Below are 12,882 nucleotides of genomic sequence, written 5' to 3'. Positions count from 1 at the left end.
AATAAATATTACTGATGTAATTTTATTATATACTAAATTGTGTTAATACCTTTGGATAATACCTATTATTTTTATTAGCTGCATAATATTCCTTCTGGTAGGCTTCCATAATTTATTAGTTTCATTTTAGATATTTGAGATTATTTCTTGCTACTTACTGTAATTACTTTTGCAATAAAAACCTTTGAGAAATTTTTTTCTATGATTTGTATGACTTATCTAAGATAGAGCTCAAGAAGTGGAATCAATCAATCAAGATTATTGACATATTTATGATCTTTGTAACATATTGTCCAAGTGCCTTCCATAGGATTTCACCATTTATGATATCTTCCATGTAAGAAAGTATCAGTTTCATTACATTCTTCTCTGCATTGCTCACAATTTTTTGCTAATTTGCTAGGCAAAGTGTGTCTCAGTATGGTTTAAATTTGCATTTATTTTATTACCACTGGGGCAACATCTTTCCATATATGTTTACAAGCTCTAGTTATTCTTTGGTGCATTGTCTCTTTGGCAGAGCTCACTCCCCACCCCGTGTCCCTACCTGTACACACGCGATTAGAATTCTTGGGTCTCCCAGCGCACCCCAGAACTCAGGGGCTGGAGACACAGGGAGAACCTCCACCTCTGCTGTGCCTCTGACCTCGAGGGGCTCACACTCAAAGTCCTCCCTTCCTTTATCCCGAGGAGACCGTGCGTCTGCTCCACTCTCTCTGCGGCGGTGGTTCAGCTCCCTAAAGGCACTGGCAAGGGTGGCGCTAGAACTGGGGTCTCGGGCGTCTTGATAAACCAACACTTTCTTCCTGGAGGTAAAGGGTCAGCTAACTGAGAAAGTCAAATATTTCCCAACTCAGTTACAAGAGGCCAGAATCCTCCTTAAGGACTCACAGCTGTTCTGGAAGCCCAGCCTCACTCAGCAATAAGCGCATTGTTCCTCTCGGACGTAAAAGCCTATTTACTGAACTGTTAGAGGAGGTCTCAGTTTACCTCTCTAATCAGTTTTCTCTGTTGTGTCTTTGTTTTTATGGATCTTTTTGAGGAAAGAAATTCAGTAAGTCTTCACTCTGTCCTTTCTGGTCAATATGTTAACTTATAAGCAATGTCTGTCTTAAAAAGCAGCTTCCAGGACGCTGGCTGACGTACCACGTGTTCTCAATGAGAGGGCCACATGCCCTCCCAGAAACCTGAAATTTGCAAGCACAGCTGAAACAGAGAGCTCGCGGGGGCCCAGGCGCCCCAGAACTGGCACTCTGCGAGGACCTCTCTTGACTCGGTGAGGCCGGTCCCAGCTCTGCCCTCACCTCTCGGGTTTTCTGCAGGATCTGTTCCAGGAGGATGAGGAAGTGACCCGGGTCCCGGCTGACCAGCTCCTGTAGGCTCCAGCAGTTCAGACACAGCCCGGCTGCAAAGGGGGAGGCCAGTGGTCAGTCTGGGGGTGGGGAGCGGTGGGGGCCCCTGGGGCTGCCCTGGAGCGTCCCTTTGTGAAGGAAGAGTCTCAGAAAATTCTGGATCAACACTCAACCCTATCATGCCCCATTAAGAAGCAATGACAAGTTTCTTATTCCTAGAAGCTCAAGAGACACTAAGAGGGGCTGGGATCCCCTTCAAAGGCCAATGAACTGCCATGATTCTGGTCCCGGTGTCTCTGGAGGGCACCCTGGCCTGGGTTCCCATAGTAGGTGCCGGAACCTCCGAGATGCAGGCAAGCGGGCAGAGGCAGAGACTGCTGGGAGATCAAGGAGAAGAGCCAGGGCGACCTCGCCCCAAGCCAACACAAAGCTGAGGCTGTGGCAACTGTGGGACTTCGTGGGACTTCACAGGACTTCCCGGGCCTGCCTGGGATGGAGCCCAGGAAGGGGAAGCTACGTTCACTCACATTTTGAAAGCTACAATGAGTGTTTTGTCATTCTGACTTCCCCCATCTTTCTTATTTTGTCAGTGCCTTTTTCTCTGAAGTCAGCAAGGGCAAACCCCTAAAAACTAAACGGGTGGTCACAGAGACCTATGAGTGTGTGTGAGTGTAAGTGTGTCTGTGTGTAGTGGGAATGACAGCGGTAGGGGCAGAAGTGGCCCGATCATGAGTGTTGTGGAGCCCCAAGGCCCCTGCTGCGCGTGGGGGCCTCCCAAAGTCCAGGCAGCCCCTCCCCGTGTGTCTCATGTGGTCACAGGTTTTTGCAAAATTGTGAAAGTCAGATACTTTGCATCAGTTTATCTAATGATGGCCCTCTCAATTCTATAAGCTTAAGCTCCATTGAAATCTGGGTAGAAGGCAAGAAGAGAAATGCTACCACTTACTGACTGCCTACTATGTGCTCGGCCTTCACATACACCACCTTCACTGAGTCCCCCGTCCTCCCTTCAGGAAGCTGGTTCCTGTTATTATTATTCCCTTTCTACAGACAAGGCAGGTGAGGTCCTGAGGGGTTCAGTGATTCACACGAGTTTACACAGCCACTGAGACAGACTGTTAGTCCAGAGCTGTTTAATGCCAAAGGCCGAGGAAAGCCTCTCAGAGGAGGTGACTTTTGAGCTGAGGCCTGGATGAAAAAGAGCCAGCTGTGCATGATTCCAAGGGAAGAATTCCAGGCAGCAAGTGCAAAGGTCCTGAGGTAGAAAGGAACCAGGTATGTTCAAGGAGTAGTAGGTATCTCTCTCGTGAGGAGGTTAGGGAGGCTAATGAGATATGGGATAGGAAAAATCTTTATAAGCATAAGGAATTACTGCAACTAGTCACCAGCCTTCAGTCACCTTCTTTCCTCAGTGCTGGGCAAGCATGGACCATGGAGACCCCCTGCCCAGAGCTCTGCTAAGATTGTCCCTTACTCTCTGGGGAACAGGACAAGGGGGCTGTGAAAGGGACTAGAAGCCAAGTAAACAGAATTCTAGAGAGAGCTGTCTGTGAATTCACAGCTGCTCTTTTGGAATCAGCCACTGTGGTATTTCTAAGCAGATTCGATAACTACTATGCTTCTAGCATATGCTAAGGAAGTGAGATACAGACCTGAGAAGGACGAGGAAGACAGCACGGGAGAAAGGAGAAGCTGCTGCCTACCGAGGGCCTGCTCTCCACCAGCTACTGAGCCAGGCACCTGCTCAGGTGAGGTCCAGTCAAGGACTTTAGGTCCTGTGCTCAAGTCACATAGAGTTGGAACCAGAATCTGCCAGCTTCCAAGGCTTGTCCAGTGCTCCTTGCAGCCCTTGAGGCTTCCTTGGGCTTTAAGAGCACTGCACTGTTCTCTCAGACCTACCTGACCAAGAGGTGGAGCGACGGTTGAGGTTGAGTCCATGCAAGCAGCGCTCCAGGGCATGCTGAATGCGGTCCTCTGTGCACGTCGTAGCCCCTGGCTGCATCCTGAGTCATCGCCTGCATGGGAGACGGACTTTGGTCAGTCTGGAGGCCCCCAGGTATGAAGAGCACATGGCCCAGAGGGCAGACGGCACATACAGTGGGCACTCACAGCCCAGTGCTCTCAGCTTTGCTATTGCTTGGGTGCTGTGGGCACATCACGAGGGGCTTACCGCTGCCTCCAGCGCTGGAATGGCCCCTGGAGGTGCTGCTCTGGGTGGCAGGAGGGCACCTGCAGCCCAATAGCACGATGCTACAGGAAGCAAGGGGTCAGAGACAGGAGTGGAGAGGTGCCTGTCCCCTGGCAGTGGTGAGTGTCTCCAAGAGCCTGGGGAGTGCCCAGGACATGGCCAGACCCCCAGTAGGCCAGGCCAGGAGGACTTCAAGGGAAAACTCAGAATCGCTCCAGGGGCTTTTTCTGAATTTCTAGGCCTGCATCCCCCAGCCCCCAAGGATGGGCAGGACGCCTGTTCTGCAGAGAAGAGCACAGAGAAGCCCCTCTCAGCACAGGGCACTCCAATGCCAAGGCCTGGTGGGGGTTGCCCCACACGCCTCACCCCCACTCCCACCCTGCCACACCCTCCGCTTGGGTGTCTGGGCCACAGGCTCCTGTTCCTTTTCTGCCCTCCCCTCCACTCTGGCCATTTTCTTTGCTTTCTCTGAGGCTTGGCAGTGTTACCAGCTACCCAACGACCCCCTGTGGCCTCCTCCCTGTCCTACCTCAGACAGACCAGGGATGCCCAGCTCAGGCTGGAGGGCCACTGAGGAGGGGACTTAAGAACGGGTTCTAGCACCAGACAGGGAACTGGGGGAAATGCCAGTGAGCTTCCAGAAGGGCCAGCCCAGCATCTGGTTACGCCCCTCCTCGGGGAGAACGGCAGGTGGCTCAGGCAGGCCTCTGGGCCAGCAGACTAGGACCCACATCTTGACCGTGCTATTTGCTAGCCATGTGACTTGGGACAATTTTTTTTAACTTTACTGAACCTCCAGTTCACCTATCTGTAAAACGGGAGAACGAGGGTACTGTCGTGGGCTGGGGGAGAATGTGCTGGGCAAGCTTCCGAGACACGGAAGCTATCACAACAGTCTCGGCCACAACCACTCTTTCCCTTGGGAATTTTGCCACATTCGCTTTTCCAGGCAGACGCCATGGTGGGCCAGTCAGGCCGGGAGACAGAGGGAAGCTCGGTGGCACTGGGGACAGACCAGGAAACCACAAGCAGAAACACCAAGCTCAGAGCCAAGCCATGCAAACGACATGCAAAGAGCTATGGAATCCGAGCCTGGACCCAGCAGCTGGCCAGGTGTCCAGCTCATGGAGGCCTGGGGAGGCAAGTCCTCCTGCTCCCCCAACCTGGAAGGAACCACACATCCAGGGGAACTGCCCTTTGTGATTTTCCCAGCATCATGTCACTTCAGGGATGTTCCTGGGCAGGTGCAAGGGTCTGCATGCATGTGTTCTTTCATATATTTAATGACCACCTACTATGTGTCAGGTAGTAGGAACAGCATTGAATGAAGCGGGCTGGCTCCTGCGTAGGAGACGGAGACACTGGAAAATGATTTAACAGACCAGAAAGGAGGCCATCACAGGTGGTCACGTGGTGAAGACTGGCTGGTGTTGGGAGGGGCCAAATGGGGAGCCCACTCTAGGTTGCTGGAGGTCAGCAAAGCCTCTCAGAAGGCACATTTAAGATGAATGAGGCAGTTGGGAGAAAAGTCGGGGGTGGGGGAGGAAGGGAATGGTCCAGAAAAAGAAGAGCGTGTGGAAAGGTCTAGATGAAGAAATGAGCCTGCCAAGGACTGAGACCCTGGAGCACAGGCCAGCCCTCCTGGCCCCACACCTTCCAGCTACTCAGGTGGCAGACGGAATTTAAAAAAAAATCTCTCACTGGTTATTCAGGACCATGCACCTTGGGTGTTTTCCTCAGTGGTACCTCAGTGTCTGAAGATGTCCTTGGGCCCTTCCAGAGTACCTTTCATGGCCGCCTTTGCCCTTGAGTCTGCCGGCTCCTCCCAGGGAGTCCAGGCAGCGAGTCCACGCACCTGGGCCAGGTGGGCAGGTTTCAGGCTTTCGGGGGCCCTCCTCCACCCAGACTGTGCTGCTTCTGGCATGGAGGTGTGTCCCTGGGAATGGTCGCTCCTTACAGGGCTCACCCTCTGCCCCCCTGCAGTGGCGGCCCAAATACAAGAACCTCTCAAGCCTGGTCCTACCCAGGCTAACAGAGCTGCTGGAGGAGCTGGGACACCAGGCGCCTCAGAAGGGCGAGTGTGGGACGTAAGGGCTAGCTGGCCCAGATGCCCTCCGCAGGTCTTCAACTCCACAGGCCTTCTTCCCTTAGATGCGTTTTATTTCCTTCCCTCAGGGCAGGTTTTTGGAGGGAGTTTGGAGATCAGCCCCTGCAAGTCCCTCATTTTACAGATGGGGAGGCAGAGACCCAGAGAGGAAGAGGGGCTGCCTGGGGACAGAGCCATTCTAGGGGGGTCAACACAGGTATCTCCAGACAAGGGTATCGAGTAGGACTTCCGTCTTCCCAAACCAGGGTCAAGGCCCAACTTTGAGGACAAACAGTGCCTGACAACCTGTATGCTGAAGCTCAGGAGTCACAGTGAGTGTCAGGGACGGGGGCCAGCAACCACACTGGGGGGCTGGCCAGGCGTCGGTCCAGAGCCAGCATGGCTGCCCGCCCGCCCCGCCCTGTCAGTACAAGAACACGGGGCAGAGAGGAAGGTTGTCAGCCAGCACAGAGGGGCCTTAAGAGGATCCGGTATTCTGACTCCCAGGTGCTGGTGCTGCCTTTCCACTCTCAGTTCACTCCCCGTGAGGCCAGCACGCCTCCCCCCATGCTCCCCCCGAGGAGGGGCAGAGGGGCAGCTGGCAAGCCCACTGCTGGCCAAGGCAAAGATGTGAGCGCCGTGTGCATACGTGGAGGTGCGGAGGTGGCAGATACCAGGAACAAAAGCTGGACTTGAGTTGCTTTGTTGATACTTCACCCTGGGGGGGTTGCCAGCAGGGTAAGGGGAGCTTAGCAGTAGAGGCCTGAAGGCTGGACCACCTTTGGAGGTGGGGGCAGGATGAAGAGCTGGAAAATCTGTGGTACAGACGTTAAACCACGGACCTAAGGTTACACAGCTAGGAGGTGGCAAAGCCGGGAGAGGAACCCAGGAGGCCTGGCTCTGACTGCTCCCACTCCATCAAATGCAGTTACCAGAAGAAAAATATAACCCATCCATGCTCCTACCACACAAGTGAAGCCTCAGTTAACTATGACATGATCTTGCTTTAAGTGACCCACACTCCCAGTGGCTGGGAATCCTGAGGCCACCATGTCTGTCTACACTGCTGTCACCCTCCAAACTGAGCACCAGGGCTCACAGCAGCGGCATTCTTGGCTGGCCTGGGCAGTGATCACAGTGGCCCACGGGGCCTCGGACTAGAGACACTGGAGACCTCTGGGTCTTTCCAGGGGAACTGGGTTTTAAGGGCGCCCTCTGCCCAGCCCTGCTGCAGTGGCCAAGTCCACTGTGTCATGAGGTAAAAACGAGTCACCCTGCTCTGTGGTGTCACTATAATGGATACCAACACAAGACGCAAATGAACTGCCTCAGCCAAGACCCCTTCGGCCTCACCGCCACCCTCAGAGGCTGGCACACAGCACTCTGCACGAGGTGAAAGGCTGCTCCCGCATCCCTGCCATGCCTGCTGGCCTGCACTTCTCTCCTTCTCCGCCTGGGCGCCTGAGACCTTCCCATTTCCTGGCCTCAGTGTCCCTGGCTGTTCACAGGAGGGCACCAAGGCCGTCTCCATGGATGGGCACCGGCAGAGCTCCCGGCATGCCAGCCTCCCTGGTGTCAGAGGCCAGCTAGAGCTTGCCCCCAGATTCTCTCAAAGGCAGGACCTGCCCAAGGCGCAGGGGGCCGAGTCGGGATGCCCAATAAAGTTGCCCCGGGGGTTAACCCAGCTCACTGCCTGGTCCTCTGGCACTCTCATTTCCGTCTTATGAGTCAGTCATCAGCTGTTTCGTGTGACTTGTCAGCAGAACCCCAGTGGCTTTGGGGCAGAGATGAAGGGGGAAGAAAGTGGCATCACTTTCTCCAGAGGGATAATGCCTTTTTTCAAAGGACCAGCAAGCAAGGCCTGGCTCCCCCTGGCCCTCCATTCGCGTCCCTGCTCTCCGCCCTGCCAAAAGGAGCTCCCGTTGTGAAGTTCCCACTGAAGTTCCCATCCAGTGGCGGCCAGAATGGGAGTGCCCCCACATTTGCCGTGGGGCAGTGCTGAAACACCCAGCAACGGCCCTGGCCCCCACCTCCAAGTTCCTCTTCTGAGCCAGTCAGGAAAGTCTTTACTGGGGACCCTGAGCAGGACAGGGCCATGCAAACCAGGGGTCGTCTTTTCTAAAGTGCCAGTCAGAGGGCCGGTATGTGCCTGGGCCCAGCTTCCTAAGGCAGCCTGCGTGTCTTTCCTCGGGGAATGTCTCCAACAGTGGAGGGCCCCCGACTCTCAGGGAGGGAAGCATGGTCCTCCGGGCTCTGGTGGGCACCCGGTTCTGCTCCCCTGTGGTTCTGAACAGACCCGTGCTCTGAAGCCGTCGTCCCACAGGTGGGCACAGGACAGAGACGCGAAGGCCTGTGTGACCCCCGTCTGCTTCAGTCCCGATCACTCCTCCCTCTCCCCCTTCCTTCTGTCCCCTGGGGCTTGACATCCCTTCCTGCGCCCACTCCTCCCGCATAACTGCTGAGGGCAGAATCTCTTGTGAGACCTGATTAAAGAAATTCTCATTTCCAACACCAGAAGTACATACCAGAATCTAAAGACTGGGGTGAGAAAGGGGTGGAAGGGGGGCAGAGGGCTGGCAGTAGGTGGGGAGGAGTGATGCCTCCCTCAGGGGGCCTCTACGCACTGTTCAGACTCGCGGGACCACAGCCGTGCTCTGCGTGCCCCAAATGAAATAACTAAGGCGAACGGAACAGGACGTGGGGGCAGGGCAAACGATGGAATACAACAATGACAAATTCACCTACCTGTGTTATAAATAACATACCACGCTGGAAGGGATGGGAAGTGCAAGAACTAACCTGAGTAACTTTGGAAACTATCCTTTTGACTGGATACTATAAGGCTAAAGAAAATAAAACTATACACAAATACTGTTTTCATAGGGATGTGGGCTACACAAAAATCCTCAAACTTCTTTATGTGTGTGCTAGGATGAAATGAAACAACAAATCTATCACAGATGATGAGAGGCAGTTTCTCACTGTTGGAGAAAGAAGTCACAAATAAGGAAAAAGGGGAAACCTAGAATGAACCAATCTTATGGTATTAGACTGGAACTGAAGAAATGAGTATGAACTCATGATTTTTAATGTCTATACAGACAGATATATATGGAAGTAAAAATGTGCACATGCTTTGATTAACATGCATGCACGTGTTTTCTAGCTCTGTCTGCTGAGAGAGCCTAGAAGCAACAATGTCTCAGTACCAACGAGCACACCTAGTGCCCAGACCCTGGTGTGTAAGTACCACTCTCTAATCAAAGGAGCCAGGGCTCCTTAGAGAGATGGCTATTCTAGCCCTGGGGCAGGAACTGTACGAGACAAACCTGGAGCACCCTGTTGTGCCAGAAAATAAGTCAATATTTGCAAAAGAATGAGGATTGTCAAACAAAATAAATAACGAAAGTCTACATTATTCTTATAAATAATAAAAAAAATAAAATAAGCAGAGGAGAGGGAACAGGTCTCCTTACAAAGGAAGTCCAATTAATAAATGTGGGAGGGATGAGAGAAATACAAAATCACCATTAGGCAAACACCACAGAAATAGTTTTGCAGGCAAGAGCCGCCAATGAATGCTAAAATGTACAGGTGAAAATCTGAGCAGAAACAGGATACTTGCATAATCTCAGAGTACTTCCCCCCAAACAATGGATCAATTACAAAGGGAAAGTAATAATTTCAGAGTAGAGAAACCCAGCACCACCTAAGCATCACGATCAAAGTCAATATCACCACTAAGAAGACCGGTCAACATCACGATGCATCCCCTGATACGATGCTCTACGAGGGACAGGACATCACTTCTGTGGGATGCTCCCCAAAACACATAATCACAGTCTGAGCATAAGAAAAGATCATTTGAAACCCAATTGAAAGACATTCTATAAAATGACTGACTGGTACTCATCACAGTGTCAAGGCCACAAAACATAAGGGAAGACTGAGCAACTGTCACAGATCAGAAGAGACTGAAGAGACATAAAAAGTAGTGTTTTCTATTCTACAAACACACACATACACACGCCAGCCTGTGAGACCAGGAGGGCACCTTAGACACCAGCTAGTGCCGCTCTCCTACGTGGCAGAGAAAAAATCGGAGACTCTGCGCAGTGCAGTGACTTGCTTGGGTGGGAAAGTGGCAAATCTCCAGGGAGAAACTGAGCCTCCAGATGGGGGGTCATGGCCCCTGACTTAGGTGGGGGCCGGCCTCAGCCTCCCCTTCGTGAGCGGCCTCCACTTCTCAAGGTGCATTTTAGGGTCCTTTCACTAACTTCTTCTGGAGTTTTGGGGCTGTTCAGGTATTTAAATTCCTCACGTGTCCATTTTGTGAATCTGGGGTTTTGACAATATCATTCATTTTAATTAAGATACATTTCATTTGAGATATAAAATTTTATTAGCAAAGATCTGAACCTAGAATTCCTCTATAACTGTTAAAATTATACCTGAGTCAGTGATTTTAGCCCTTCTTTTAATCCTAATGTTGTATAATATTATGTTTTCTTTAATACAGGTCTGATTTGTATATTTTTACACTACATCACAACTCTTTATTTTTGACATTTATAGAAAATGTGATAACCATGGTAACAGCAATTGTTTGCTTTGGACAGTGGCTCTACCTTTGATTTGATTCTATTGCTTGCAGGTTTTTTTGCTTTTTTGGCATCATATCCCTATTTACTAGTTGTTTATAGTGATTCACTTCTTGCCCAGCTGGGGTATTTCTAGTAACAGGATGAGTATGCGGCTTAGGTACTTTCTGAGACCACATGTCTTATGTCATGCACTGAGGCTCACTATAAATTATAGCTTTGACAAATATAATATTGGCATAATTCACTTTTTTCACCCTGAAAATGTTCATGGAAACTCAAAATAATCAACTGAAAAAAATGGCTATAACAAAAAACAGAATTAGGTAAAGGAGTTGGGTACAAATTAAAATAGAAATTGATGCTGTTCAATTATACAAATAAAACCCCCCAGAAATTGTGTTAGAGGAAGACCCCATACATAATAGCAACAAAAAAGAACAAAAGAAGGGAAAATAAACTTAAAAATGTACAAAATTTGAATGAAAGAAGACTGTTGAGGGACATAAAAGCAGGCAGACATAAAATGTTGTTCCATTTCCATAAATGGAAATGCGTATCTTGTTGTTGCAGAGACATAATTCAACATCATAAAGAATTAACTCAAAAATGGATCACAAAGTAGTATAAAGAGCTTAACTGTAAAACTCTTAAAAATAGGTGAAAAGCTTCATCACATTAGATTTGTCAATGGCACTAAAAGCACAGGCAACAGAAGAAAAATAGATAGACTGACTACATCAAAATTTAAACCTGTGTAGCAAAAAGAAACAACAGAGTGAAAAGGAAACCTACAGAGTAGGAGAAATATGTGCAAATCATATATCTGATAAGGAGTTAATAACCAGGATATATAAAGAACTCCTATAAACTCAACAACAAGAAAACAACCTAATTTTAAAATGGACAAAAAGCCCTGGCTGGTATAGTGCAGTGGATTGAGCACGGGCCTGTGAACCAAAGGGTCGCCAGTTTGATTCCCAGTCAGGACACATGCCTGGGTTGCAGGCGAGGTCTCCAGCTGGGAGTGTGTGAGAGGCAACCACACATTGATGTTTTTCTCCCTCTTTCTCCTTTCCTTCCCTTCTCTCTAAAAATAAATAAATAAAATCTAAAAAAAATGGACAAAGACCCTGGCTGCTGTGGCTCAGTGGACTGGATGCTGGCCTGAGAACCAAAGGGTCACAGGTTTGATGTCCAATCAGGGCACATGACTGGGTTGTGGGTCAGGTCCTGGTAGGGAGCGTGTGAGAGGAAACCACACATCGATGTTTCTCTCCCTCTCTTTCTCCCTTCCTTCCCCTTTCTAAAAATAAATAAATAAAATTAAAAAAATTAAAATGAACAAAGGACTTGGCCAAAATGCTCAGTTGTTCATATGGAAAAAGACTTAGGTTATTACTAAGCAGGTTATTACTGTTACAATAGCTTTATTAACTCAAAAGAATGTCACATTGCAATTGCTTAGTGATCACAGTCACTCCATGACATAATCACAGTTTTCACAATACCCGCAGTCCAGGGAGAGTCCGCCATTTATTTGCCCACGTTCCTGGGGTAATAGTTCCTACAGCCTGAGCTGGAAACACATCCAAAGTTGGCCTGACTCCCAAAGCCCACGTTCTTTTCCGTGACATGTTCATAGGAAATCATTCCTGCCATTTTCTAGACGCTGAGGATGCGGTTTCGCCTCTGCATTTTAATTTCCAGCGAAGATGTCTTCGCACAAAAAGAGCCTGGATTCTCATTGTCAGTGATTCATTCTCCATGGGTTAGGGTTACTCACTTCCTCTGTTCCAGCTTCTTTTTCAAGATGTAAGATTCCTGAGCAGACATTTACTTAACAAATGAGTCTATTACTGCAGTGACAGTGGGCAGTGGGCAGAGGAGGGACTCCAGGGCCAGGGGAGGGAGGAAGTATGACAAGGGAGGTGGAGATGGCATGGGGTGGGGAAAGGAGGAGCAGGACGAGGGAGAAGTGTGCAAAACAGGGGAACCACTAAGGGAGCACAGATAAGCCTTCACCTACTTCCCGACTTGGCCCACACTCTTCTCTACCAAGGAAGGGGCCCGGGAACGCTCAGGAAAACAAGGCTGTGGTTAAGACTACGAAGAAATGATATGAGGAACAGATGAGGGAAGGGGGAAGATGCTGTGTACACAGCGCTGGCTCTACGCCAGACGCTGTGCTCAGGGCTTGAAGCACATGATCTCATTGATTCTGAAGATCCCCATAAAACTCTGAGCACACAAGGATGAGGAAAGCGTAGCTCCTCATAGCTTAAAAGACTTTCCCAAGGTTGCACAATGAGCAAGTGGCCTGGGCAGAATGTGAACCTAAGACTGACTATCTGATTCCCTTCCACCCAGGTAACCATCTGGAAGAGGACTGCAAAGAAAGCAGGGTGCATGGACTTGCCTTCACGTATCCTAACTATAATGATTGTAGCCAATGCTAATGAAGGGCTTGCTATGTGCCAGGCACTGTCCTAGGTGTTTCCTATGAACTAACTCATTGAATCTATATTAAGCAGAGATGCTCTTATTCCCATCTTAAAGATGAGGAGACTGAGGCACAGTGATCTCCTAGCTGGTATGTGATGTATGTCCTGTCTTGGCCTGTCCCAGGCAACTTAGCTTCTCTATGTCCATTAA

At 49.9% G+C, this 12,882-nt stretch overlaps 1 protein-coding gene across 6 annotated transcripts in view; it reads right to left on the bottom strand.

The window, feature by feature from the left end:
• The window catches only part of PIK3R5 (phosphoinositide-3-kinase regulatory subunit 5), a 66,650-nt gene that overhangs the window by 21,472 nt on the left and 32,296 nt on the right, over positions 1-12,882 (bottom strand). For all 6 annotated transcript variants that reach the window (XM_037028176.1, XM_037028179.1, XM_037028181.1 and 3 more), the window contains exons 2-3: positions 3,252-3,367; positions 1,305-1,405 (exon numbers count right to left, since the gene is read on the bottom strand). In XM_037028176.1, the coding sequence (XP_036884071.1) occupies positions 1,305-1,405; positions 3,252-3,354 (204 nt within the window). In that variant the 5' untranslated portion in view covers positions 3,355-3,367. The remainder of the gene's footprint in view (positions 1-1,304; positions 1,406-3,251; positions 3,368-12,882) is intronic.

This window comes from Sturnira hondurensis, unplaced genomic scaffold (genome assembly GCF_014824575.4).
Source record: "Sturnira hondurensis isolate 20B ecotype Veracruz unplaced genomic scaffold, ASM1482457v3 Scaffold0019835, whole genome shotgun sequence".
NCBI classification, from domain to species: domain Eukaryota; kingdom Metazoa; phylum Chordata; class Mammalia; order Chiroptera; family Phyllostomidae; genus Sturnira; species Sturnira hondurensis.
Note: the sequence above shows the minus strand (reverse complement) of the source record. Positions and strands in the feature narration are given on the sequence as shown.